Source organism: Balaenoptera physalus (assembly GCF_965194825.1).
Source record: "Balaenoptera physalus genome assembly, chromosome: 5".
NCBI classification, from domain to species: domain Eukaryota; kingdom Metazoa; phylum Chordata; class Mammalia; order Artiodactyla; family Balaenopteridae; genus Balaenoptera; species Balaenoptera physalus.
This window is the reverse complement of record NC_138884.1, coordinates 78,016,484-78,043,836: the sequence shown is the minus strand read 5'-3', so window position 1 is coordinate 78,043,836 and position 27,353 is coordinate 78,016,484. Positions and strand designations below refer to the sequence as shown.

Genomic DNA, 27,353 nt, shown 5'->3' with positions numbered 1-27,353 from the left:
GGGCTCCTCCTTTTCCATAGGCCCACTATCAGTCCATATGTATAAAATAGAAAGATTGTTGCATGAAAATCTAACTTTGGGGAGGAAAATAAGAAAAGAGGCAGAAGAGGAAGGGTGAAAGAGAGTGAAAGATTGGGTCAAAGAGAGTGAAATATCAGGTAAAGAGAAAAATTAAGAGAAAGAGAGAAAAAGTAAGATGAAGCAGCCTGCATCTATCTGTCAGTTAGGGGTTATTCACACCTAACTGAGAACCATTCAAGATTTTGGAATAACTTTTAGATATAAAAATGTATTTTTAAAAAGTTAAGCAATGTCTGGCAGTAACAGATCTCAGATGTATGCTGTGTGCAAAGCCAGGGTAGCAAGTTCAAAGAATCACTGCAAAGAAAATTGCAAACTTTGGGTTGTACTTGAGGGAGACAGACAAATGTGATGCAACTGCTTTTAACACATCTAATAAAAATCCATCCGTAAGGTGTTTCTCCTACCGCAGCATTGCTCCATGGCTGACACGTAGAGGACGGCAAGGGGTTCTTTTGTCACTAGTTAAGGCTTGTGATGGAATAGGGTATGGCATTCTGCCTTGTTCTCTGATTAGATTTCCTTCTAAGGAAAACATCTCTATTGATTGATTTAATTTTGCCCGATTATAAAAGTAATACACATTTCCTTTGTCGAAATGCATATAACAAATAAAAGTATAAAGATGAAAATCACCTGTTAGTTCACGCCTGTTAACATTTTGGCATATTTTACTCCAGACATTTTTCCTTTCTCACACAGTTTTCCTTTCCGAGCTCTCCTGGTGATGGAGGAGAGGGGCTTTTGGTCTTGTACTGCCCTCTGGGTTCTTGCTGCCTTGGTTCTACCTGGGCACTGGAGTCTTGTGCTGATGGGCGCTGAGTTGCGGCTCATCTGGTTAAGTTTCCTCAGGCATTCGCTGGCCCCTGCTGCTGCCTCCATTTGCCTCTGGTTGTGAGGCAAAGCTTTGCGACTGCTGATTCTTGTCTTCAGTCAGAATCCGTAGGAGCCAGGAATTCCTACCTGCCTCTCTTGTCACTATGGCTGTGTAGTTACCCAGCAGGGGCATCATGGACCAAAAACTATGACTGCACGCTTTTTTTAAAGTAACTTTTTATTTGGAAATAATTTCAAATACAGAAAATTTGCAAGAATAATACTAAGAACACCCATATACCCTTTCATATGCCCCTTGCCCTGTTTGCTTTATCATTTTTTAATTAATTAATTAATTAAATTTATTTATTTTTGGCTGCGTTGGGCCTTCATTGCTGCATGCAGGCTTTCTCTAGTTGCAGCAAGCGGGGGCTACTCTTCGTTGCGGTGTGCGTGCTTTTCATTGCGGTGGCTTCTCTTGTTGAGGAGCACGGACTCTAGGCATGCGGGCTTCAGTAGTTGTGGCGCACGGGCTCAGTAGTTGTGGCGCACGGGCTCAGTAGTTGTGGCGCACGGGCTCAGTAGTTATGGCACATGGGCTTAGTTGCTCCACGGCATGTGGGATCTTCCCGGACCAGGGCTCGAACCTGTTTCCCCTGCACTGGCAGGCGGATTCTTAACCACTGTGCCATCAGGGGAAGTCCCTGCTTTATCATTTGTATGTATACTCTCCCTATCTGTATACACACTGCCCTCCCCCATTTGAAAGTTGCACACAGGAAGGTGCTTTTCCCTATTTTTGTTTTGGTTTGTTTTTTAACCCACGTGTGGTTCATGTTCCACTTTTTAAGGCATCAGAAATGACGGAGGCTGTTCCCCACATTCTACGGTAGCCAGCTCTCTCCTCCACTGCTCTGCCTACCTGTCTCTAAATCCAGGGTGCTACCTAATGTGGAATGAGGGGCCCACCCCAGGAGGTTCCCATGTCTAACCCTGTGGAGACCAGTTTAGCTGTGACTCAGTTCCAAAGGTGCAAATTCCAACAGAGTGCTGAATGGGGACAGGTCTGCTCAGGTTTGACGAGCCCTAGACAAGGGAAGACTGCTGGATTTTATTTTGGGACTCTGGTTAGAAATCTCACCTGTCCTCATTTCCTATATCCAATCTATTAGAACATCCAGTGGAATCTACCTCCTAAACGTCTCCCACACATGTTCCTTTCTATTCTACTACCACTGCCCTCGTTCAAGTCGCTGTTACCTTTTGCCTCAGCCAGTTGCCTTCCAACTGGCTTCCCTGGGTCCATTCTTGCTCTACTACAACTCATTTTCCACACAGCAAATATAGATATACTTTTATTGTAGCAAGTCACCCCCTGGCTTAAAAGCTGTTAGTTGCTTCTTTTTGTACTTAGAAAAAAATTCTAAATTCCTTCCCAGGGCTCTCCCAGCCCTGCGTGATCTGACCCTACCTCCTGCTCCACCCTCATCTCATGCCAAGTTCCCCTCACCTAGTCTTCTGTCTATTTCCTCACCTCGAGGCCTTTGCCTGTGCATTTTCAGAGAAATGGAAGTCTTCTGCTGGCTCTTTGCATGGCTGGCTTTTTCTTGTCCTTTAGGTTTCAGCTTAAATGTGACTTTCTCAGAGTCTGTGACCACTATACATTGAATGGTCTTTCCTCTCCCTCTCTTCTAATTCTCTTTCACAATCATCTAAGAATAGCACTTATTGCAAGTTGGAACTTTGAAAAATTTGTTTGAATATTTATGATCCACTAGACTGGAAGCTCCAAAGTGTTACTGTCCTGTATCACTATTCTGACACTTGTATCTCCAGCATCTAGCATCGTACCTGGCACATAGTAAATTCTCAATAACTTGCTCAATGAATGAATAAATCCATAACAAAAAATAAATGTGTTAGCCTGCTTAAAACAATGCTTGTCACATGAAGGTATCTCCTTTCTTCTCTCTGTATATCATCCAAGGGGGCCAAGTTGGCATATATATTTTCTTGTATATATATGTGCTCACACATGTATGCCATGTCTTGAGAGAAAAAAACCCGATTACTGTTCATACTCTTCTTCCTTTCTTGGTCTATTTTCTTCTTTTAATTTTCCACAGTTTTCTCTTGATAAAAATGTTCATTTTCCCATATATACTTTAAAAAATCTATAACATAGTCACAGTGAAATTAAATCACAGCAATTTCCTTACAATCGCCAGCATCCCTATTGTGAAGTTATTGCTCCTCTGGTTTTATTGTAGACTTCAGACATTTCATTCATTCATTCATTCATTCAGTTTTTCAGTTTTTTAAAAAAATCTATATGACAGGTACTGTTTTAGGAGCTGGGGATAAAGAGATGAATAAAATAAAATCTTTGCCTTCAAGTAGTTCACAGTGTGTTTGTAATGAGATTACAGATATGAACAAGTGTTGGAGGGGCTCAGGAGAAGGGAAGACAAACTTTGCTTGAGAGTCAGGTGTGGCCTTTGGAGAGGCACTCATTGGATGAGTGGGCGTTTGTTAGAGAAGGGGATGAGATGGAATTTGGGGAAACTCACACCACCTCCTGCATTGTCTCATCGGATCTGTGTGGACTTGATAGGGATCCTGCTGTCCCATTATTTCTCAGTCTGCCTCACTGTATAGGGGAAGCCAGTGTTTGACCTTCCATGCTTCCATCCAAGTGTAGGGAGGAAGACTGGTGTGAGTTTGGATAGCAGTTGCAATCTCTTAGCTTCAGAACTACTATGATGAAAAATACTGGGTGTTCCAGGGATGCAAGGTCAGAGAAGTCCAAAAACCTTTGCCAATCCACAGCCTCTCACCGTACTAGGACAACCTCATTGAGAACCATTGGTCTTCATCCAATGGCATCCATCACATTCTCACTTCCTAAAGAAATAGTATGATTTATTATGATTTGTCTACAACGAGGAGAGTCCTTGAAACTAACAAGGACTAAGCTAGGTTGAAAACTCAGGAAAACTGTGCTCATTTAGTGGTGGAAGTCAGAGGCAGGAAGACACGAAGTACTTGGTAGTCGAGTGTAATAGTGGAGGACTTTTTTATAGGCGGGCAAATAATTTTTCTATATTTAGTAAATCTGGGAAAATTAAGTCAAATGCAGCTCTACAGTGCAAAGTAATAAGAATAGGTATTAATAATTACAGAAAAATGGAGATTTTATAGAGAGAGGCAACCTGGGGATTCGGTGTAATTAGAGCAGATGAATTAGGAGGATGAGAAGGAGAAACTGAACAAGTTTGTCTTTTACATTCTAATACCAGTAATTATTACATAGTCTTTTAGAGGTAGTAGCTCTGTAATTTCTTTGTGTTTGACATCGAGGAAAGGTGCTAGCATGTTTTTGCATACTAGTGTGCCATAATATTTGTAATATCATCTAATTGAATGCAGATGTCTTATAATTTGATGTTGTTTATATCGAATTTATATCATATGGCAAAAGTTCCCAAGAGAACCTATGCCTTGATTTAGAAAGTCTGCCAATTTTGGGAAATCTGTCTTTAGTTACTGATTTCTCTTACAGTATGGCTGAAACTGAAAAGACTCTTGAAGAAACCAAGAACAGATCGGCCATATCCCTTCTGACTGCAGAGGAGGAAATAAATCAGCTAAGAAAGCAGTAAGAAAAAATAATGACAGGATTATTGCAGGCTGCTGATTAACCTTTGAATTTAGCTTTTTTGGTGCTCCATTGCAATATGAAAGAATCTGTCCATAAAGAGGAAAAGCAGCGATGTTTTTATTAATGGTTTATATATTTTTCTTACTACAAAACAATACTTATCTACTATAGAAAATCTTCAAAGTACAACATAGTAGAAAGGAACCTTAGCCCTCATAATTCCAGAGCCAGTTACTGTCACCATTTGCTATTTCTTCCAATTAGTACATTAAAAATAAAGTTAAGACAACAAAATGTAAGTATACAATTGTGGACCCCATTGTTTCATTTAACATTTTTCTCTATTACTAAGAAAAAATAAAGCAGAGCTTAGTCTTAAATAGGTACATCATATTTCCTCATTTGGGTATTTCCCTAACATGGAATATTTACTTTGATGCCAATTTTCAGCATTAGAAATAATTTTTTGTGGCAAATCTTAGTTTAAATTTCAGACTATCCTCTAAAGATAAATTTCTAGAAGGGGAAAATAAACACTGATCCTTTAAGGGCACACTTTTTTCAATCTTAACTTTGATTTTTTTTTCCCCCAAAAAGAGCAAATGGGAGTTGCAGTAAAAAAAAAAAAAAAAAAAAAAATATATATATATATATATATATATATATATATATATACATATATACACATACACACCTTTCTATTGCCTTCATACATGTTCCAATTGTTCTGATTTCTTCAGGAACATCCATAAATTTTAGCTTGGAGCACTAATCTCATTTCCTAGTTGATACAGCTTCTCAAATTCTTTGATCATATTACTCAGCAATTCCTTCAGCACAATTCCTCAGCAATTCTGTTCTTTACTGTTTCTAGGGCAGCTTTTAATTCTGCTATTGCATTTTTAGTTTTTCTACATCCTTCTTTTTTTTTTTTTAAATTTATTTATTATTTTTATTTTTGGCTGTGTTGGGTCTTCGTTTCTGTGCAAGGGCTTTCTCTAGTTGCGGCAAGCGGGGTCCACTCTTCATCGCGGTGCGCGGGCCTCTCACTGTCGCGGCCTCTCTTGTTGCGGAGCACAGGCTCCAGATGCGCAGGCTCAGTAGTTGTGGCTCACGGGCCCAGCTGCTCCGCGACACGTGGGATCTTCCCAGACCAGGGCTCGAGCCCGTGTCCCCTGCATTGGCAGGCAGATTCTCAACCACTGTGCCACCAGGGAAGCCCTCTACATCCTTCTTAATCTTACCCCTTCCCTTTTCTTCTTACATCACCGTTATTTTCATCACAGCATGTTCTCTTCTTACGGCTTTTGCTTCCTTGTATGATGGTCATACCTCTTTGTATTAATGAGGATGCCAGTTTTATTTCTAAAGCTTTACTCTTTTCCATAGTAGTCCATTATTTTCATAGGTCCACACTTCTGCTTAGTGTTGTGGATGGTATTCAATTTCCACTGCAGTTTCCCCCCACATTCCGTCTGTTCAGAGAATAGAAGAGCTAGAGAGAATAGATTATATCTTTGACCAGCTTCTGGACTAGGTTTTGGAGGTCACAGGTTTCCAGAGTTTTGTGCAGTGAAGCCGTCCAACGTAGAATAGTATGTCTCCGCTTTGCCTCTGCAAAGACTTCATGACTCTGCCCACTCTGCTTTGGCTAGAGGATTTGCATGCCTATCTTTTCTTCAGGAGCCTTTTCCCATGCAAGCTGCAGACATGAAGTGGCACCCTGACCCTGGCAATTCTGCTCTTTGTTAATTTGTGTTTGATCCTATGTATTTCCATCTGAGTTTCCCAGGGCAATAACGGCACACTAAATAGAGCAGCCTCCTTAAGTAGGCCGATTGCTGTTTATTACCTTTCCTCCATCCCTCCCTTTCTCTCTTTTCTTTCAAACCTTTTTTTCTGTTCAGGCTTAAATCTCTTCAAGCCCAGGAGGAATCTCGCCACAGACACTCAGAGCATAGGAGCTCAGAGAAGCGGGGCTCCGAGCGTAGGAGAGAGGAGCTGCGGGGCTCGGAGCAGATGGGCGCAGACGGGTGGAGCGTAGACCAGCGGAAGGCAGAAGCGATATGCGATTATGAGAAACAGCTCCGAACGCTGAAGGACGAGATAGCTGTTCTGTCCGCTGAAAAATCTGTACTCCGAGGAAGGTCTAACAAAGTCTCACATATCTTTTCATTTAAGCTCCTTTTGTTGAGTTAGTTATAAAAGCCTGGCTTGGAAAAGGAAAAAAGAAAAATAAAGTGACATCCTGAGTGCGAACCCCAATAATATGGAAAACTTTGAATTGTAGAGGGATTGTTTTCTCTAACTTCACGCTTCCATAGAGAAAATACCTCGTGGATTGACAATACTTGGGCACTAATTAATTTCGGACTGACATTGAAGCTTAAGGAATGAAACTAAGACGTGCAAAAGGAAGGTTCTTTGTCTTGATACCAGATTTGAGTGCCTATGATGCAAAAGGCAGTACCCATGTTGAAAGACTGTTCCATGATAGGGGAAGGGTCCTGTTCTCTGAGTTCTACGAGTTCTCTCGCCAGGATGACCAACTGTCATTTTACTAGAGGGTATTGCTTTTTTACATCTCACTTTGTTTGATGGAATGAGTAGGTAAGGGAATGTGAAATTCCCTTCTACTGATGGACAGAATGTTAAGACAGGTCATTCAGACAGTGTTAAGTGAGGACAAAGTAGAGTATTTCTCTCTTAGGAGTTTCTGCATTTTCCTTGTTCTTTCTAACACTTCCCCTCTTCCCCCCCAGCCCCACAGTGTACCCAGATTCAGGCTATCAAAGCCACCCCTAACCCTGTTCTCCATTCCCCTAAATGTCACCTTAGGCTTTCATTTTGGGGAATCACTCCATCAGTGTTGTGCGAGTGCCAGCTTGTACTAGCTCTGGGAACTGATTCTGTGCATTTCTACCTAACTCTGGGTTCAGTGACGTCACATTGACAGTTTGAAATTGGCTATGGTGAGAGTATTTGTTGCACCATGGAAACTGGCAAACACTATAAATGAGGGCTTTTTTGTCCCCTTTCCACCTTCAGAGAGTCTGCTTTGTACTACCTTTTGCCCCACAGTTCCTTCTACAAAACTTCTCTTTTTGGTGGCCCATTCCCTTTGGACTAGCTAGTCTGATCATTTACTTTGTACTTGGTAGCAATATACGTTTCACTGATACAATGCTTTTCGATTCACCAAGTTACTTCCACATGCATTAGCTCACTTGATAACCTCCCCACCATCCCAAAATAGGGCACAAATTTTGTAGGTGAAAATGGAGGACCTGCAGAGGAGAAAATGACTGCAAATGGTTCCATTGCTATGGAAGGAGAACACAGATTTTCTTTCTCATTGTTCAATCAGCGTTCATCTCATTTTATACCAGAAAGCTCAGTGATGTGTTAGTGGCCCAAGGTTGGGGTAAGAAATACTGAAAATCGGACTTTTTATTTAACTCTAGCTCTTGCTAGCTGTGTTACTCTAGGACAGCCCTCTTAGCATTTCTGAGCCTCAACTTCCTCATCTGTAAAAGGGCCAACGATCAATGCTGACCTTACCTGGCTGCTTGAAGGATAAATTGATGTGCTGAGTGAGTGATAGTGTGTTATAAATTCTAATGCACCAGGCAAGTATAGAGTATTGATTTTTGTTTGTGGTCCTATTTGAGGCCTTGTGGAGACACAGTGCCTCTCACAGGGAGCTGCTCTCCCTACTCCCATGGCTTCTGGTTTATGGGGAGAGAAGCAGCCGAGTCTAGGAACAAGAGAGTGAAGGGAATCAGAGCGCTTCCCTGCCTGATTCTTGCTCACCAACAGGTCCGCCAGGAGCGGGTCTCCGAGCCCTGACCCTCGCAGCCGCGGCCGCAGCCGCAGCCGGTCCACCAGCCCCAACACCGCGGTCGCGAAGGTCAGGAGCCCGTCTCCGAGTCGCGCCAAACTGTCCAGCGCGGCGCGCAAGGCCGCCCTGCTGTCCCGGTTCAGCAACGCCTATTCCCAGACCCGCCTGGATGCGCAGTGCCTGCTGCGGCGCTGCATCGACAAAGCCGAGACGGTGCAGCGGATCATCTACATCGCGGCAGTGGTACGTGAGCCTCGCGCGCGCCGCTGCACTTCCGCGGTCCAAGGGCGCTGCGGCCAGGCAGTGCTTGGGTCAACTGAACAGGACGGCTGAAAAAAGACTGGTAGGGCCTGAGGTCACTGAAGGAGGGTGGGTTTCCATCTGTCTCCTCCCTCCCTCCCTCCCTTCCTTCCATTACAGATATTTGCGATGAATTATTTTTCACACTCAATAACTGTTCATATATGTTAATATCTATTTTGACCAGACATTTGTTGAAGCATCCATAAACGTAGGACTATCTCAGATGGGTACATACGAAGTTGATTCGTACTGGGTCTTCTATTGTAATATGGGTATATGTACGCACAATGGATATATTATTGCTAAGGGCTATCATTTGATAGGTTACCTTCCCTTCTTAGAAAAATCAAAAGGGTGTGATTGTGTTCACTCTTCTGTTTATTTAACTAAGAGTAGTTACTAGAACTGCTAACTACTTGAGTATGGCAAGATTAAAAAATGCTCATATATAATCTTAAAATCCAAAGCAAATGTGTTTATTCTGTGGGTACCATACGGAGATACTAAGAGTCTGTAATGAGAACAGCTAAATATTAACAAACAAAACAAAATATTGGTGTGAGAGCGGAATTATCAGAATCTACCGGACTTTATCCTATATTTATTCATTTATATCAGGAGTCAGCAAACTATGACCCCTGGGCTGTATCTGGCCCTGATCTGTAATTCTAAGAGAAATACCACCCAAGAGCTAACATATAAGAATGGTTTTACCTGCAAAGCCTAAAATATTTACTATCTGACTTTTTACAGAAAAAATAATTTATATCATTAAGAATTATTTAACTTATATATAATTTATATAATTAAGAATCATGTACTGAGTTGGTTAAAGTTCTGTAATTGTAGAGGCTATATCTTTCATGCATAACTGAATTTTCCCCGTGCCTGCTATATTACAGGCATTTAATAAATATTTGTTGAATTAATATATGCCAGGAAACATGTCAGACGCTTGATATGTGTCTATGTATGATGTGACCACTAGATTGATAATTTTCTCTTATTTCTTGACCAGTAATATGATATTGCTGTGGGATCAGAGCATCAACTAGCATATTTCAAGTATTTATGTAACCACAGGTGATTTTATTTCCTTGAATGCCTGCATTGTCCTGCTTCTTGCAATCAGGATTACCAGAACAGTGGTCAACTGTCTTGAAATTAGTGAATATGGATAGTCTTATATGTATTTATGTACTTTCCACAATTTAGATATGTATTTTCTCCCAGGTTAAAAGTAGTTTTGACCGCTGGGTTTAGTTACCAGAAGTCCAATATGATGTTGAATTTTTGTTGGGCATTCTTTCTTCATTCCTTGCTTTGGACCTCTTTACCTCCCTCCTCCCACCAGATAAACTTGCTGTACTTTTATGTGCAGGAGGCGTTCCATGTAGCTAAAGTGGCATTCAGACACTTCAAGATCCGTGTGAGGAAATCGCTGACACCGTCTTATGCAGGGTCAAATGACTTTGAGGATGCTGTTTTGGATTATATCATTTGTCATCTTGATCTATATGATTCCCAAAGCAGTGTTAATGTAAGTGTTGGGTCTTTTATTGGGACTGGTTTGCTGCTGCTGCTGTTTGTAATGAATACTAATAACTCAGAAATCCATCCAGCTTAGCATCGCATCTATGTAATGGAAGAGCAGGAATGAGCATCCAATGTATTTTGTAGAACCAGTCATTATTGGCTCTTTCTTTCTTAGACATATTATGAGGAAAATATCCTGAGCTTTCTGGTTCTATTCTTCAGACAGGCTCTTAAGATTGGAAGATAGAATACCATAGTGCTTAGGAGCAATGATTTTGGGAAAGATAGTTATGGATTTGCATCCTGGTTCTGCCACTTACTAGCTGTGTGACCTTGCACATTTACTTAACCTCTCTGTGCTTTAGTTTTCTAATCTTAAAATGGGAGCAACAATGGTCATGACCCCATAGAGTTTGTGAGAGGATTAAATGAAAGGAAGCAGGTAATTTGCTTAGCACAAGAGTTGGCACAGAGTAAACTCTCAATAAGAGCAAGCTATTATAATTGTTATTGTTATAGATTATGAACAAGTCAGAGTCCTGTGTTGGCGATTATATAACTTGCCCAGAATAGAAAAATAAGGAAATAATAAATGAAAGCTACTAAGGGTTTTTGCTTTAGTTTTTTGTTTTTGGAGACTTTCTTGGCCTTTAGTATATCATTTGTCCTCTGTCATCTTTCCTCCTTCTCTGTTAATGAGTCTTCCTCCTTTCAGCACATGCACTTCTCTTCTAGTTTACCTTGTTTTCACTCACATGCTCTTTTCCCCTCCCATCAGTCATAATGTCCTTAGGATTGTCAGTGTGTATTTCACAGGTTGGTAACAAGGTGATGCCATCTTTTTGTTTTTCAGGATGTGATCCGAGCCATGAATGTCAATCCCAAGATTTCATTCCCTCCTGAAGTTGACTTTTGCCTTCTCAGTAACTTCATCCATGAGATATGTTGCATTGCCTTTGCAATGCAGACTTTAGACCCACCCCTCGATATTGCATTTGGGGCCGATGGAGAAATTTTTAATGATTGCAAGTAAGAGACATAGGAGCAGAAGCTAAGGGATTCTTTATAAATAAATGATCTTGTCTGTATTCTCTGGGAACAATTTAGGGAAAAGAACTCTGGGTGGGGAAATCAACAGACATTACCTGATTTTCAGGCCCAGCCGTATACTTCTCTGTACTACAGGGCAGGGCCCTCTTCTGGGGTAATTTTCCTTCTCAGTCAGATGTGCTTCAGAGGTGATGTTATGATTTCCATTGAACATATTGGTCTTGGGGAGAACTAATGAGTACCTGGAGTCTGTTTGGAACTCTTTAAAAGAAAAGTGCTAGGGAGGAGATATGGGGATATATGTATATGTATAGCTGATTGTACTCCAATAAAGATGTTAAAAAAAAAAGAAAAGTGCTATAGAAATACAGACATGTATTGCTTTTTATTGTTTAAAATTTTTTTTATTGAGGTATAATTAACATATAAGATTGTATTAGTTTCACGTCTACAACATAATGATTCTACATTTGTATATATTGTGAAATGATTATCACCATCAGTCACCATATATAGTTACAAAACTGTTTTTTCTTTCAATGAGAACTTTTAAGATCTATTCTCTAAGCAGCTTTCAAATTTGCAATACAGTATTATTAACTATATTGTTAACAATTATATGTCTGCATGACATTTATTTTGTAACTGGAAGTTTGTACCTTTTGACCTCCCTAACCCATTTTGCCCCCATGTCCAGCAACCACTAATCTGTTTTCTGTATCTGTGAGCTTGGTTTTTGTTTGTTTGTTTGCTTTAGATTCCACATATAAGTGAGATTGTATGGTATTTGTCTTTCTCTGTCTGACTTATTTCATAATGCACTCAAGGCCCATCCATGTTGTCTCAGTTGGCAAGATTTCATTCTCTTTTTTTTTAATAGCAAAATAGTATCCCATTGTATAGATACCACAACTTTTTAAACCATTAATCCGTCAATGAACACTTAGATGTCCATCTTGGCTATTATAAATAAAGCAGCAATGAACATGGGGGTGTATATATCTTTTCAAATTAGTGTTTAGTTTTCTTTGGATAAGTACCTAGAAGTGGCATTGCTGGATCATATGGTAATTCTGTTTTTAATTTTTTTAAAAAATAAATCTATTTATTTATTTATTTATTTTTGGCTGCGTTGGGTCTCCGTTGCTACGCGTGGGCTTTCTCTAGTTGTGGTGAGCGGGGTCTACTCTTCGTTGCGGTGCGCAGGCTTCTCATTGCGGTGGCTTCTCTTGTTGCAGAGTACAGGCTCTAGGTGCATGGGCTTCGGTAGTTGCGGCACGTGGGCTCAGTAGTTGTGGCTCGCGGGCTCAGTAATTGTGGCTCGCGGGCTCTAGAGCGCAGGCTCAGCAGTTGTGGTGCACGGGCTTAGCTGCTCCGCGGCGTGTGAGATCTTCCCGGACCAGGGCTCGAACCCGTGTCCTCTGCATTGGCAGGCAGATTCTTAACCACTGTGCCATCAGAGAAGTCCCCAGCATGAGAAATCTTATAGGTTGCCTGTGGGACTTAGATGGTCTCTGTCTCTAGCATTTGACTGAATTACAATTCTTGTAATCCTGAGAAGGAACAAGACTAGTCTGGCATGACTTTTTTTTTGTCAGTTTAAAAAAATTGAAGTATAATTGATTTACAGTATTGTGTTGGGGTGGCTCCATCGTGCAGTGATAGCACATTGCAGTTCTACAATGCTGTGTTAATTTCTGCTCTACAGCGAAGTGATTCAGTTACACATATGCATATCTCTATATACATTCTTTCCAAAATATTCTTTTTCATTATGGTTTATCATAGGATATTGAATATAGTTCTCTGTGTTCTGCAGTGGGACCTTGTTGTTTATCCATCTAAATATGCTAGTTTGCATCCACTAACCCCAACCTCCCACTGCATCCCCCCCACAACCCCTCCCCCTCAGCAACCACCAGTCTGTTCTCTATGACATGACTTGTTTTTAGTGAGCCCATGTCGGGTCCTTGTTATCACTGGTTCCTATTCTAGGAGCCCACAACTATCTCTTTAACAATAGAATCAGGATCCATATTTATCTAAATGTGAGCAGAATAAAAGATGAAAATTTATACTGATGTCCCCTTCCCTCCCAGTTAGGTTACATAACTGCTTACCTTCTCTTTCTTGTTCTTTTGGGTGTTTAAAATAGGTACCGTCGAAGCTATGACTCCGATTTCACGGCTCCCTTGGTCTTCTATCACGTGTGGCCTGCTATCATGGAGAATGACTGTATCATTATGAAGGGAGAAGCTGTCACCAGGAGAGGGGCTTTTGTACGGTGGCCTTGCATAGTGACAATTCATCACAAGTGTTTGATTCACAAGTTCGAGAACATTTATAAACCCAGAGATTCTATAAAAGAAGTTCATAAAGGGTTATTTGATAAGATTTCGTACAAAGGAGAGGAAAGGGACCAGCTGGGAAAGAACAGATTCTTTTCTTTGATTCTTCCATGAGTCTTCATCATTTCCTGGCAGTCGTTTCTTTGTTTATTGCTTTATTTACAAGATAGAACTGGTCCTATTTGCCTCCTCTGTCTTAGAAATATTATGCTATTATAAGGGCAAAGCCCTTTGAGCTCAACTTTTGGAGGCCCTCTACAATTCTAAGCATTTAAAAGTGATCGATTAACTGTCAGAAAACAATTGGCCCAATTTTTACTGATAGTTCTGTATTTTGGGATATGATGGATGTGTCCTGTTTTTCTCTCCTTGGTATGATGTGTAGGGAGGGGAGGGATGGAGAAAAAGAGGGCAGAGGAGGTGGGGAGAGAGGAGCCAATGAGTTTTGGAGGGTTGCTTCCTGTATACATTGGCTGTAGAATGTTTTGAACATGTTAAATAATTGGACAGCCTTCAGAATGGTGTCTTAGGTATGCAAGTGTGTAAGTGTGTGTGTTAAGGTGGGGAGAGGATGTTGGAACTGGTTGCTACGGGTGCTTGGATATTCTGTATTGTTCCCATTATGGAGTTTTACCCTGCCCTTCCTAGAAGTTAAGTGAATTCTGGAGAGGAGCTCCCAGGTCCAGAGCAAAGCCACCATCTTGGTGCTCTCAGTTCCTGTTCTCTTTGACCTGGAGAATAGGGGAAGGGCTTCATGGCAGCTTTTCACACATGAAGTGGAGAAGCGGAATAGTGTATTTAAAAGAACTTAAGAACTTAAGCTTAAACATCCCACTGTAGCATATAAAGTATCTCAATGAAAATATTCTGTGCTGTAAGAGTTGAGCCCATAGAAACTGGGTTGTGTTGACTTGGCAATCGCATGTGCTCTACAGTGAATGAGCTCATAAAACGTGCTTCTTGCCCTTACAACAATTACCCTCTATTAAGAAACTCTTGTTGTAGATTGTCTGCAGTGCAATTTGGAAGGGAGGGAGAGGAAATAGCCACTATTCCTATGTTCTCCATCAAATAGCAATTGCCTTTTAACTTCCTTCTTCTCTCCCCTCAAGTATGTCACCAATATTTACCCAAGCTTAAACTCCTAAAACAAAGAAAATACCCTTAAAGCAAGAACTTGGGAAAGGGTTGAACGACGGGAATTGATGAGAAGACTTTGACTAGTAAAATCTCATTATAGGAAATAAAATTTTCTTTTTGTTCATTAACTTAGTTGGACAGTAGGTGGGCCACAGTAGTGATTCACTCACTCACTTATTCATTAATTCATTTTATCCAATAGTTATTTACGACCCAAGCACTGTGTTTAGGTGCTGGGGATTCAGCAATGAACAAAACAAACACAAATTCCTGACCAGATGGAGCTTACGTTCTCCAACACTTGCAAACTTGAATGTAATTTCTGACAGTTTACTCATCAAAACAAAGTTCCACTAGCATCATGAATTTGAATATCCCAAAGTTCATTGTAATGCAATTTTATTTGAGAAGTACCCTAGAGCTATTGTCAAATATTGGGCAGCTATAGCAAATGAGTGTACTCATACTGACGACCAGTAACGGGCAAGTGTAATCATATCAGAAAAACCTCTTGTTCGTTCTATGGGATATGAGTATTGTTTTAAGCCACCTGGGCTTTCACAAACTATTGACTATTTTTCTCTTTCTCTTTCTCTAGTGGAACTCAGTGCGATCTCTAAGTCGATGTCGAAGCAGGAGTTTAAGTCCCATCTGCCCTCGTAGCCGTATTAGTTTAAGCACGGTACGTATCTGTCTAATCATTTTTACACAAAATCATCTTATGGTTGATGGTTTTTTTTGTCCACAGTCACCTATAAAAGAGGTGATGATAAGTTTGTAGGTAGAAAGAGAACCTACTACAATCACCCCAGATTGATTTTTATACTACCTTGGCTAAGGAATTTATCATTCTAGAAAGAAGGAAGTAGAGGTAGTATTTTTCTTCATTAGTTGAAAGAATAATAGACTTTAGTTATTTCGTGTTTTATTTTTATCTTTAAATGAAAATGGGCTATTAGCTATGAGTCTCCTGAACAGAGAATAGGACATCTTAGTCAACTGGTCTCTGCACACATCAGTCTCTGGTATCTCTAGAACTTCTTGTATGAGTTTGGAGAAATTGCTCAAATGGTCTGGATTTCAATACTGTATAAAGGGCATTGCAGGTCTTAATTTTCCTCCAAACTTCAAAGTAGGAAGAATTAGGATTAGTCTCTGTGTATTCATTCTTAGGATTACTAACACATCTATCAAAAAAAAAAAAAAAAAATAACAACAAAAACATCTCTGAAAACTGTGGAGATAATATCCCTAAAAACTAACATTATTATGATTCACCACTGTTCATTCATTCAACACATAATATTTAGTCAGTGCCTTTTGAATACAGATCTAGACCAAGACATGTTAAGATACCAGATAGGCTAACAATTTGCTGTTCCTTCAAATAAAAATTCTTTAAATATTTGTTCAAACTTGTTTTAGGGAGAGTGGTAGAGAAGGCAACTTCTCTGAAATTATCTCTAGCGATGCAACTCTAGCCCTAAACTTCTAAACCCCTCTCAACAAAACATTATGTTTGATAATGTTCTTTTTTTTAAAAAATAAATTTATTTATTTATTTATTTTTGGCTGCGTTGGGTCTTCGTTGCTGCGCGCGGGCTTTCTCTAGTTGTGGCGAGCGGGGGCTACTCTTCGTTGCAGTGCGCGGGCTTCTCATTGCGGTGGCTTCCCTTGTTGTGGAGCACGGGCTCTAGGTGCACAGGCTTCAGTAGTTGTAGCACACGGGCTCAGTAGTTGTGGCTCGCGGGCTCTAGAGTGCAGGCTCAGTAGTTGTAGCACCCGGGCTTAGTTGCTCCGCGGCATGTGGGATCTTCCTGGACCAGGGCTCGAACCCGTGTCCCCTGCATTGGCAGGCGGATTCTTAACCACTGTGCCACCAGGAGAACCCTGATAACGTTCTTATCAAACATTTTTTCCGTTATCAGATGGATGCTAGTGTGTATGTGTGTGTGGGCAATACAGAAATGACTAAAGCATGGTTTCTTCCCTGAATGGGTTTCAATATAGGAAGATCAGTATGATTTCAACAAAGTAACTGAATGTTACTGAATGACAGCTAAAGCTGTCAGAGGAGGTAGAGATCCTCTCTGGATTTAGTTCACGGGGGAGGTGTTATGTGATCTGGCAGAATTTTTGTGGGCTGGGAAACTGGGGACGACTGTCCACATGAAAGAAATGGCCTGAGAATGGAAAGCCATGTGTCAGACACAGTTCTTTAGCTCTTGCTGATTTTAATATAACTTAATTATCCTTATTGCCAAATAGGTATTCACAGTAGGAAAAAGCAAAAGGAGAGTACATTTAACGGGCTGATAAATTAAAAAGACATATTACGAGTTTTATACTGGAAGAATTACAATTCTCATTCTAAGACGAAGTGTTCTATCAGAAGAAAGAGCAATATTAGACACCTGTTGCACTTACAGCCACGGCGAATTTTAACTCTGGACCCTCATTGGAAGGCTTAGCAAAGGGCAATGTCCCTCTGTAATAAGTACCTGTATGTGTTTGAACCCATCCTCTCTTTTTCCTACTTTGTGCCCAGGGAGAACAAACTTAAACTTTTGACAGACTAAAGTAGATTCTCAAAGGTGAAACTGCTGCCAAAATCCTGTCCCTTTCCAGCATCATCTCTTTACGACAAGCCCGGTACAAGCATTTTTGGTTAATCTGGTTGACTTGTTTGAGACCTCATATCCAGAACAGCTTCCATCTTTGTTAATGTCTATTTATCTAAAGTGCTTGAAAGCTCACAGCAAGAATGATGTTTGCGGTCAGTTATTTCCGAGCCATCGCAGGCTTGTAGGTATGGGGGTAGCTTTTCCTCAGTGAAAGCAAAGGTGAGATTTGAAAAATGGCTCTTTTCTGGCTTCCCAGTGACCCTCCTTCATAGGACAGCATTTTGGAAACATGATATAATTCATATAAAGGATGTGCCAGAGAGTATTGGATCATTTTAGCCTTAATTAATAATAATAAATATTTTCTGGAAAGCATAGACTTCAGTATGGCCAGTGAGCATCCCATCTCAAAGTGTTTAGCAACCACTAAAAACAACCACAGCAACAAAAACCAACAAAAAACTAGGCCACTGAGCTCAGCTTTTAGTTAATAATATAATTTAAGCTAAGTTGAGTGTCCATTTACTTCAGGAAGTATAAAAGCAATCACAGGGCTCAACCTCAGGGGGAAACCATCATAGTTCTAAACTGCTTCAGATAAACTCCTTAGCTGGTTTTAGGAAAAAAACATTAAAAGGATTCTTTCTTTGAGCTCCATCTACTGTGTAATTCACACTACACTTTTATATTTTCCAGATATCTCGAAGCCGGAGTCCTTCTCCAATAAGATATGGATTGCCAAGTAAGTAGGATGGTCTAGATGGAACAAAGTTTCTGCTTTTTATTGTTGCTTTTAGAACTCAGCATCGTGCAGCAAAATGAATGTTTTGCTCCTTGGAGAACATTTCTCACCTCCACTTCACACCTTTTATTTCTGGGCCTTCTCGCGGGATGGTACCACAGCAGGTGCCATGGGTGACACAGGAAGAGGCTCTCATGGAGAGATTTGATTGATGTAAACTTAGATTAACCACCCACCTTTCTTTTAGGTCTTCCCAAAAGAAAGTCTAAGAAATGGACCATAATAATGAACCGTTTACTTTTCTCCCTAGGGTTTTAAAACCACCAGCCATGTTCCTCTGCCCAGGACGTCTGCAACGGCCAACTTACCCAGTGCCTCCGCCTGCCTGCTGTCTGCCTCAGACCTCACTTAAGATAATGTGAAAAGGCAATTCTGTGTATCACTTCACACAGAGAGTTAAATGTTTTGGCTTAGTGCATTTGTAACTTCAGATATATTGCATTTTATTTTATTTTATAGATACAGAGTCCATTAATTTGATAAAAAAACAATTGCCTAGGTATTTAGGATCATATTCATTCGAAGCAAAGTCCATTACACAGGTTCAGGATTCTCATCCTGAGATACGAGGCTCTTTTATAGCAACTACAAGAACTAAAGTAGAAAATCTTTACCGTGCTGAGTCCAAAAGACAAGAGGAGTCATTTCAGTTTATAAACTGATCATAAATATTATAATTGCTGGTTTTAGCTTTAAATGGGAAACAATCTGGGGTGTTTTAATTTTCTTTGGGGGTTTGGAAGACAGCCCTAGTCTCAGGTTGGGGAACTTATAGCATAGCAGTGACTTCAGGCTAAATGTAGGTGATGATGTTTTAGGAGAATATAGTTCATTGGCTCGCTTCTCTTTTCTTACTGTGAAGTGCCCAGTGTGGCTGAATTGAGCACTGTTTGTTGAAGCTACTTACTTGAGAGAATTCTCTTGCTTCATAAATGCAGAGCTGTGATTTGGATAGAAGCCAGTTTGGAGATAAATGTTAATTACCTTGTGTTTATCTCCCGGGAATATTTCGGGCAGTTTTAATGTACGTGTGAAATATAAAAGCTTCCTGGGACACACCCTTTACCTATTCCACCTGGTTGTTTACAAACTCAGACCGCGTAAGAACTCCATCTGACTAAAAACAAACTCAAGGCTAAAAGCTAAGGGTACCATTTATGGATTTTAAATTGAAGGTCTATCCCTTGATTTCTTCACTGTGAAGTACTGTTGAAAAAGTTCACATTCAAGATTATAATGGAATGTTGCTTTCTCAAGATGAATAATGTTCTTTCTGTTTTTTTTTTTTTAATTCTTTTCACTTTAACGCTGGTTTTAAACACAAGCTTTGCAAATGACAGCTTTTGCTGTGTGCCTTTTAGAGAGAAGCGCTGAACTGGTCACAGCTCAGTTTGTGTAAGCTCAGCACCAGAACCAGCACCTGGGGCTTTTTAGGTGAAAACAAACAAACAAAAAATCCCACAAAAAAACAAAAAAAATCTTCTGTAAAGCATCTTGCCTCTTGTGCTGGGACACAGGGACAGGGAGAGACCTCCCCAGCCTCCACCCCTTGGGTCTAATGGTCACCAACTCATTCTGAAGCGTGAACTTAATTGTTCTCCCTCTGCATTTATGTAGTCATCACTTTGAGGCAGGGACGCGTGCTGGAAGGAGAACTCAGTGCCCAGGTAACTCCAGTTCTGACCTGGTCATCAGCTTGCTTGGTGGCCTTAAGCAAGTTACTGCATCTCTCTGAGCCTCAGTTTCACTGCATAGCAAGGAGGGTGGATGGGATCAGTGGTTCTCTCAACCCTCCCAGACTCATGCCCTCTTTCATAACAAATATTTTATTTTGGCTATTCTGAAATGATGTTCAAAGTTAATATGATTTATAGGCATATATACTTTTAAACAACGAATACAGTACTTGAACTGTAATATAAATCAGAAAAAAGGAAAGCAGTTTTTAATAAAATAGAATGTAGTTCAACAAAAAAGCTTGGGTATGACTATCCCGGAAGATAAAGTCATCAGACGCTTACGCCTTTATGTAGAATTACTAGCTACAAATGCAGATCAATGTGCGTTGTATTGGCAATATCATAAACACTAATGTCATGGGTTTTCTGAAATGGTGAACAACTCTTGGTAAAGTTTTGAACAAAAACTTACAGCTGTGCCTTAATTTACGTAGTAAATGCATTCCTGGAGAAGCTGGTGTATATTAAAACCATAGAATGTGTTATATGTTAAAAGGTCTTTTCTAAAATCTCATTAAATAATGAGAATGCCTACATATCAGAATTTTTTAGGAGTGAAATATGGGAATGCATCTGATTGGGAAAAAGATGCGTTAACATCTTAATGCATCTTAACCTTGGTGACTTTGAAAAATGATAAACTCTTTCTTTGTAACCTGGATAAATGTTAATTTTTGTATTACCAGTTTAACATCTAATAATAAAATTAAGAAAAAAAGTGCTTCTGTACTTGTAGGTTCTTTGCAATGAACTGCTTTCCTTGCAGATTCCCTTCACCCATCTCCATTTTCTGAGGTCTGAACCAGGGCCACAAATTCCCTCAATAAATATCAATGGTGCCTCTGCTCTGGGGTTGACTCCATGATGCTGTGATTCCATGCTGCAGCTTAATTATCAGCTTCAGCTTATTTTATTCACAATTCATTGTCTTCATATTCAAGACACTCTCTCTGAGTAGTTCTATACTGTTTTCATGTACATTATTTCAGTTTCTCCCCACGAGAAATCCAGGTGTCTTCAGTGTAAAATAGGTTAGGAACCTGTTCATCCAATACACCATGTGGTCTTCTTCCAAGCCTTTTTATTTCAGAATAATATTCTCTCCTGTTTTCTTTTGTTCCTCCATGGCCTATAGCATCAGCTATTTTGTTTATTGGTTTGTTCGTTCATTCATTCATTCATACATTCACAAGTGCAATGAGCACCTCCTGTGTGCTAGATACAGTATGTCCTGCTAGGGATGTAGTGATGGACAAGGTTCGGGCTCTTCTGGAGCTTAATGTCATGTCCAGTTGCATTCCTTTGTGTTTTTCCTGTCATAGAGAGCATATATGATGGAAGAAAGAAAAAACAATACAGCCAGTAGAGCAAATTTAAAAGAGAGAGCGCCACATATCAATTGAAGAATTAATTTGGGGGGCAAATACCTATATATAAGAAAGTTATGCAAGACAATGGGAGAAATATGGTGAACGTCACAAAAGAATGTAACTCAGTTATGTCATTCACAGGTGAATTACTCAGTCTTTTTACAAGTATCTACTGAAACTATAATCCTAGGGTCATCATCAACCATAAAATGAGTGCGGGGAGAGGGGCCCAGAGATCCATCTAATACTTCCAATTACTGCAGCTGTGTCCTCCACCTGCCATATTCCTAAGAAATGGCAAGTTGCAGAGCATTATAATTCACTTTTAGGCACCTGCAAATCCTTCACAAGGCAGATTGCTGCCAATAGTGTTCTATAAAGTTTGGGTTGAATGGGAGACTTCTTAGCAGTATGACTTTCAATAGTATTATACCTATAGTTAAGGGTAATGTGTTAAGGAGATTTTAAGAAGTTAGTATTCCAAACTGCATTAGGTCATTGAACTGTGAGCCCAGGAATCATACGGGTAGGGTAAGTGACATTCAGCATATGCCATTTAAATACCAAAACGGTGAAGGCTGTTGGCCTTAATACACTGAGTGAATAGGGGCATCGAAAATGAAGCAGGAACTAATTTTCTTTCAAATGCAATGTGATGCGATAATTTCACGCTTAAAAAATTGCCCCCTGGGTGCCAGCATGAATATCATACTTTCCACAGTATCACTGGCAATTAGTGTATCAAAACCAGGCAGCCAGCAAACACATGAAAGGATGCTCAACATCACTAATCATTAGAGAAATGCAAATCAAAACTGCAATTAGATATCACCTCACACCAGTCAGAATGGCCATCATCAAAAAAATCTACAAACAATAAATGCTGGAGAGGACGTGGAGAAAAGGGAACCCTCTTGCACTGTTGGTGGGAATGTAAATGGGTACAGCCACTATGGAAAAAAGTATGGAGGTTCCTTAAAAAACTAAAAATAGAACTACCATATGACCCAGCAATCCCACTACTGGGCATGTACCCTGAGAAAACCATAATTCAAAAAGAGTCATGTACCACAATGTTCATCGCAGCTCTGTTTACAATAGTCAGGCCATGGAAGCAACCTAAGTGTCCATCGACAGATGAATGGATAAAGAAGATGTGGCACATATATACAATGGAATATTACTCAGCCATAAAAAGAAATGAAATTGAGTTATTTGTAGTGAGGTGGATGGACCTAGAGACTGTCATACAGAGTGAAGTAAGTCAGAAAGAGAAAAACAAACACAATATGCTAACACATATATACGGAATCTAAGGAAAAAAAAAAAAAAAAGCCATGAAGAACCTAGTGGCAAGATGGGAATAAAGACACAGACCTACTAGACAATGGACTTGAGGATATGGGGAGGGGGTGGGGTGAGATGTGACAGGGTAAGAGAGTGTCATGGACATATATACACTACCAAATGTAAAATAGATAGCTAGTGGGAAGCAGCCACATAGCACAGGGAGATCAGCTTGGTGCTTTGTGACCACCTAGAGGGGTGGGATGGGGAGGGTGGGAGGGAGGGAGATGCAAGAGGGAAGAGATATGGGAACATATTGTATGTGTATAACTGATTCACTTTGTTATAAAGCAGAAGCTAACACACCATTGTAAGGCAATTATACTTCAATAAAGATGTTAAAAAAAAAAAAAAAGAGTCATGTACCACAATGTTCATCGCAGCTCTGTTTACAATAGTCAGGCCATGGAAGCAACCTAAGTGTCCATCGACAAATGAATGGATAAAGAAGATGTGGCACATATATACAATGGAATATTACTCAGCCATAAAAAGAAATGAAATTGAGTTATTTGTAGTGAGGTGGATGGACCTAGAGACTGTCATACAGAGTGAAGTAAGTCAGAAAGAGAAAAACAAATACCGTATGCTAACACATATATGTGGAATCTAAAAAAAAAAAAGGTTCTGAAGAACCTAGGGGCAAGACAGGAATAAAGACGCAGACATAGAGAATGGACTTGAGGACACGGGGAGGGGGAAGGATAGCTGGGATGAAGTGAGAGAGTGGCATGGACATATATACACTACCAAATGTGAAATAGATAGCTAGTAGGAAGCAGCCGCATAGCACAGGGAGATCAGCTCGGTGCTTTGTGACCACCTAGAGGGGTGGGATAGGGAGGGTGGAAGGGAGACGCAAGAGGGAGGGGATATGGTGATATGTGTATACGTATAGCTGATTCACTTTGTTATACAGCAGAAACTAACACACCATTGTAAAGCAATTATACTCCAATAAAGATGTAAAAAAAACCAAAAAACAAACAAAAAAACCAGGCAGCTAACTCTATTTGCTATTGGGTGAACAACAAAAAATATGATAAATGGGTATGTTATAGCTTTATTTCAATATAGTTTAAGCCATAATTTTAGGATACAACCAAAATAATCTCTTGAAATGTGATGTGAAATATATTTTGGAAAAGGTAGTAATCGGATAATTGTCAGAAGCTCTTGAGCGCCATTTGATGAATCGGACCCTTTCACAATTGATTTCTGGTGTTGGGTTGCTGGGGATGTGGCATTATACGCCCCTCCTACTTGCTTCTATCTTCTTAGACCAGGGAACACATTTCAGAGCTGTGTCTTCAGAATAGCAGACTTTAGGATTGGCCTGGCTCTGTGGGTCACAAAGTTGAAGTGAGAATGGAAACAGTTATTCGTTCATTCATCATTGATTCATTTAGGAAGCATTTGTCTATGCTTTTTTTTTTTTTTTTAATTCATTTATTTTTGGCTGCATTGGGTCTCCGTTGCTGCACGCGGGCTTTCTCTAGTTGCAGTGAGCGGGGGCTACTCTTCTTTGCGGTGCGTGGGCTTCTCATTGCGGTAGCTTCTCTGGTTGCGGAGCATGGGCTGTAAGCGTATGGGCTTCAGTAGTTGTGCTTAGTTGCTCCGTGGCACGTGGGATCTTCCCAGACTAGGGACTGAACCCATGTGCCCAGCATTGGCAAGCGGATTCTTAACCACTGTGCCACCAGGGAAGTCCCTTGATGCTTGTTAAATGATGTTTCAGTCATGGTGTTAGGAGGTTTTGGAGTCTTTTCAGGAAGTCATATGGATGGAGGGGGAGATGAAGGACTATTAGGGCCTTTAGCATGTGATTAGGGTTGGCAGGATATATAATGGAATTTTACCCTTTGAATGGGATGGTCAAGGCCATGAAAACCAAGTTACACCTATTACACTCTTGTGTTTGGCACCAGTAGAGTTTTACTAGGCAGTGAGAATTCTGTGTTTCCAGAAGGCAGCTTCATCTTAGAAATGGTTGCTTTAGACTGGATATTTGTGTCCCCCCAAAATCCATATGTTGAAACCTAAACCCCAGTGTGATGGTGTTTGGAGATGGGGGCTTTGGGAGGTGATTAGGTCATGAGGGTGGAGCCTTCATGAATGTAATTAGTGCCTTTATAAAAGAGACCCCCTCGAGCTCCCTCAGCCCTTCTGCCATGTAAGGACACAGCAAGAAGATGACCGTCTATGAACCCAAAAGCGGGTTCTCACCAGACATTGAAGCTGCTGACACCTTGATTTTCGACAACCCAGCCTCCAGAACAGTGAGAAATAAATGTTGAGTAAGCTCCCACTCTATGCTATTTTTGTTATGGCAGCCCGAACAGACTAAGATAATGGTTATCTTTATCTAAGACCCGTTTGTATCCATTCTATCCTGTTGTTTATGACAACTCTCTGCTGCATATCACTGGCCTGGATGTGATGTGACCGATTTCTGACCTTTCTTGGTTTGATTTGAAATTGCCTAACTGAAAATAAAAAGGGTTGGGGGTGGAGGGAGGAAAAATAAAAGAAAAATTTTCGGGTTTTCTTTGATTGGAAAAATAAATTTCTTCTGATGTTAAGAAGAGTGATGGCATAATTTAATACATACGCTTCATATTGATAATTTGACAGAAAGCTTAAGATGTTTCTCAGAATAGCCTTTGCAGAATACAAATAACTAGTACTTAATCCAACATTTTTTATGTGCCAGATGTTATGCTAAGCATTATTAAACCCATTTTACAGATGGAGAAGCTAAGGCTAAGTTATTAAGTAACCTGACCCAGGTCATGAAGCACGTAAACGTTGGAGCAAAAGTTCAACCCAGGTTTTCTGATGCTGAGCCCCACCCTCTTCTCCCTGATTCTACAGAATGTTAGTAAGATGTGAACTGAAAAAAAGTGTCCTGTGGCCAACTAAGTTTGGAAAATAATGAGTTAAAAGTGATTCGAACAAATCTCTATAGGACTTCAGAGCCTTTAATCTACTGTTTCTGGGGAACTTCAAAGAGAATGTCATGTGCAGACTCTCTAAATTTATTTTGCCATGGAAGCCTTTTTTTTCATGGAGTTCTTGAAGAAGTACTGTTCTAGAAGGCCTGTTTCAGGAAATTCTTCCTAAGACCTATTGGTTTTCTAGAATTACAGATGCTGCTCACCACTGGGAGTTAGGTTTTATCAACTTTTACAAGTGAAGGAAGAATTCTGACTCTATCACCTGATAAACAGACTTTTCACTCAATAAATTCGTTATGGGATAAAAGGCTCAAAATGGAAATCTCTTATTTATCCCTATTCTTTATACTTCTGCTTATCTTTCCCTTCTGTCTTATTTTCTTCACCCTTCTATCAAGCGTATCATAAAATAAAATTCCCTTGAACCCAGTATTTATGTCAGTGTTGCTTTTCCAGCATTCATGTTTCTCCTTCAGTCCCTCACATGTGATGCCTTTGCATCTTTACTTCTATTTTCTCTTTCTTGTTCTCTTCTGCTTTATCAGGGTTTTGTTTTCCTAGTTAGTCTCTCTAATGTAAATCTATTTACACTTCTTAAAAACGGTACCTAACCTTTAATGTAATTATGAATCAATGAAAAAGACAAATGGATATTATTCAAAATTAGAACACACTGAATAGCATTCCCTATAAAGATGAATTTGTATCCTGATTCATATATGCATGCATTTTATGAAATTTTAAAATAATTATTTTCTAAATGTTTGAATATTTGGGTTAATAAAAATGACAATTCTTAACTTATGTGTAACTTCCAATAAGTCTGAGTTGTGATTATACTTACATCTTAAGTCACTTCAATAAAAATGTTGATTAATATTTCCCAAATTTGTTTGATGATGAAAATCACTTGGCATGCTTATCAAAGATAGATTCTTGGACTCTACTCCAAGCATACTGAATCAGAATCTCCAGGGGCATCTGTATTTTTAACATTGGCAGACAAGTTTGAAAAGCACTGCTCTCGATCTGGCTTTAATGACTCACAAGCAGAATATTGCAGAAATAATTTATTGCATGTATTATGCTGTCCTTAACTTTCTAAATGGAAAATAAAATGTAAATTTAAAAGCCTCTGAGAATATTATTTGCCATACTCCAGTAATAGGTAAATTACTGAAAATTTAGTATATGTATTCTTGATCTGTGTACATACATATAAAAATATTGCTATATAATTAGATTTTCAATAAAAGAAAGAGAAGGACAAAAAAGAATAGAAATTTTATTTTTCTTCCCTAGAGGTTAAAAAATGTCCTCTCTTGTGTTTCATATTTGGATAGCTTCTTTGTTGAGCTGTCAGAATGTGTATTTCATGTCATTCCCTTCTACCTGTGTTCACTGTGTATTACTGAGAGTTAGAAACACAGTTAGAATAACGAGTCCCCATCGGCCACAGTTTGCCTACTCGTGGTTGTCTGCCAAATGGAGCTTGTCACCTGGATGATTCAGACTTTGGAACAGCTTTATGATTATTCATATGAATCTCTAGAGAAAATCTAAAATAGAGTGAAACTGACATCCAAATATTAGACCTCACAGGTGGCCCACCTCAACTGGAATTTTCCCAAATATTAAATAGAGGAGAGACATTTGGCTTTTTCTGTTTACTCAACAAATGTCCCAAAGAGAAGATTAGAAATGAACCTGTCTCAGTTTCTATTCGTAAAAACTAAAG

The 27,353-nt window shown here is 39.8% G+C and overlaps 1 protein-coding gene across 5 annotated transcripts in view; it reads left to right on the top strand.

Moving 5' to 3' along the window:
* The window catches only part of SPATA18 (spermatogenesis associated 18), a 41,981-nt gene extending 16,437 nt beyond the window's left edge, over window positions 1-25,544 (top strand). Inside the window, exons 5-13 of one of the 5 annotated variants that reach the window (XM_082462310.1) lie at window positions 4,460-4,555; window positions 6,466-6,705; window positions 8,387-8,642; window positions 10,084-10,242; window positions 11,092-11,267; window positions 13,444-13,567; window positions 15,375-15,458; window positions 18,097-18,142; window positions 18,453-25,544. In XM_082462310.1, coding sequence (XP_082318436.1) covers window positions 4,460-4,555; window positions 6,466-6,705; window positions 8,387-8,642; window positions 10,084-10,242; window positions 11,092-11,267; window positions 13,444-13,567; window positions 15,375-15,458; window positions 18,097-18,142; window positions 18,453-18,460 — 1,189 coding nt within the window. In that variant the 3' untranslated portion in view covers window positions 18,461-25,544. Of the gene's footprint in view, window positions 1-4,459; window positions 4,556-6,465; window positions 6,706-8,377; window positions 8,643-10,083; window positions 10,243-11,091; window positions 11,268-13,443; window positions 13,568-15,374; window positions 15,459-18,096; window positions 18,143-18,452 lie in introns of all 5 variants that reach the window. The other 4 variants (XM_082462312.1, XM_082462311.1, XM_082462314.1 and 1 more) reach the window with 4 other exon arrangements.
* Window positions 25,545-27,353: the final 1,809 nt, after the last annotated feature.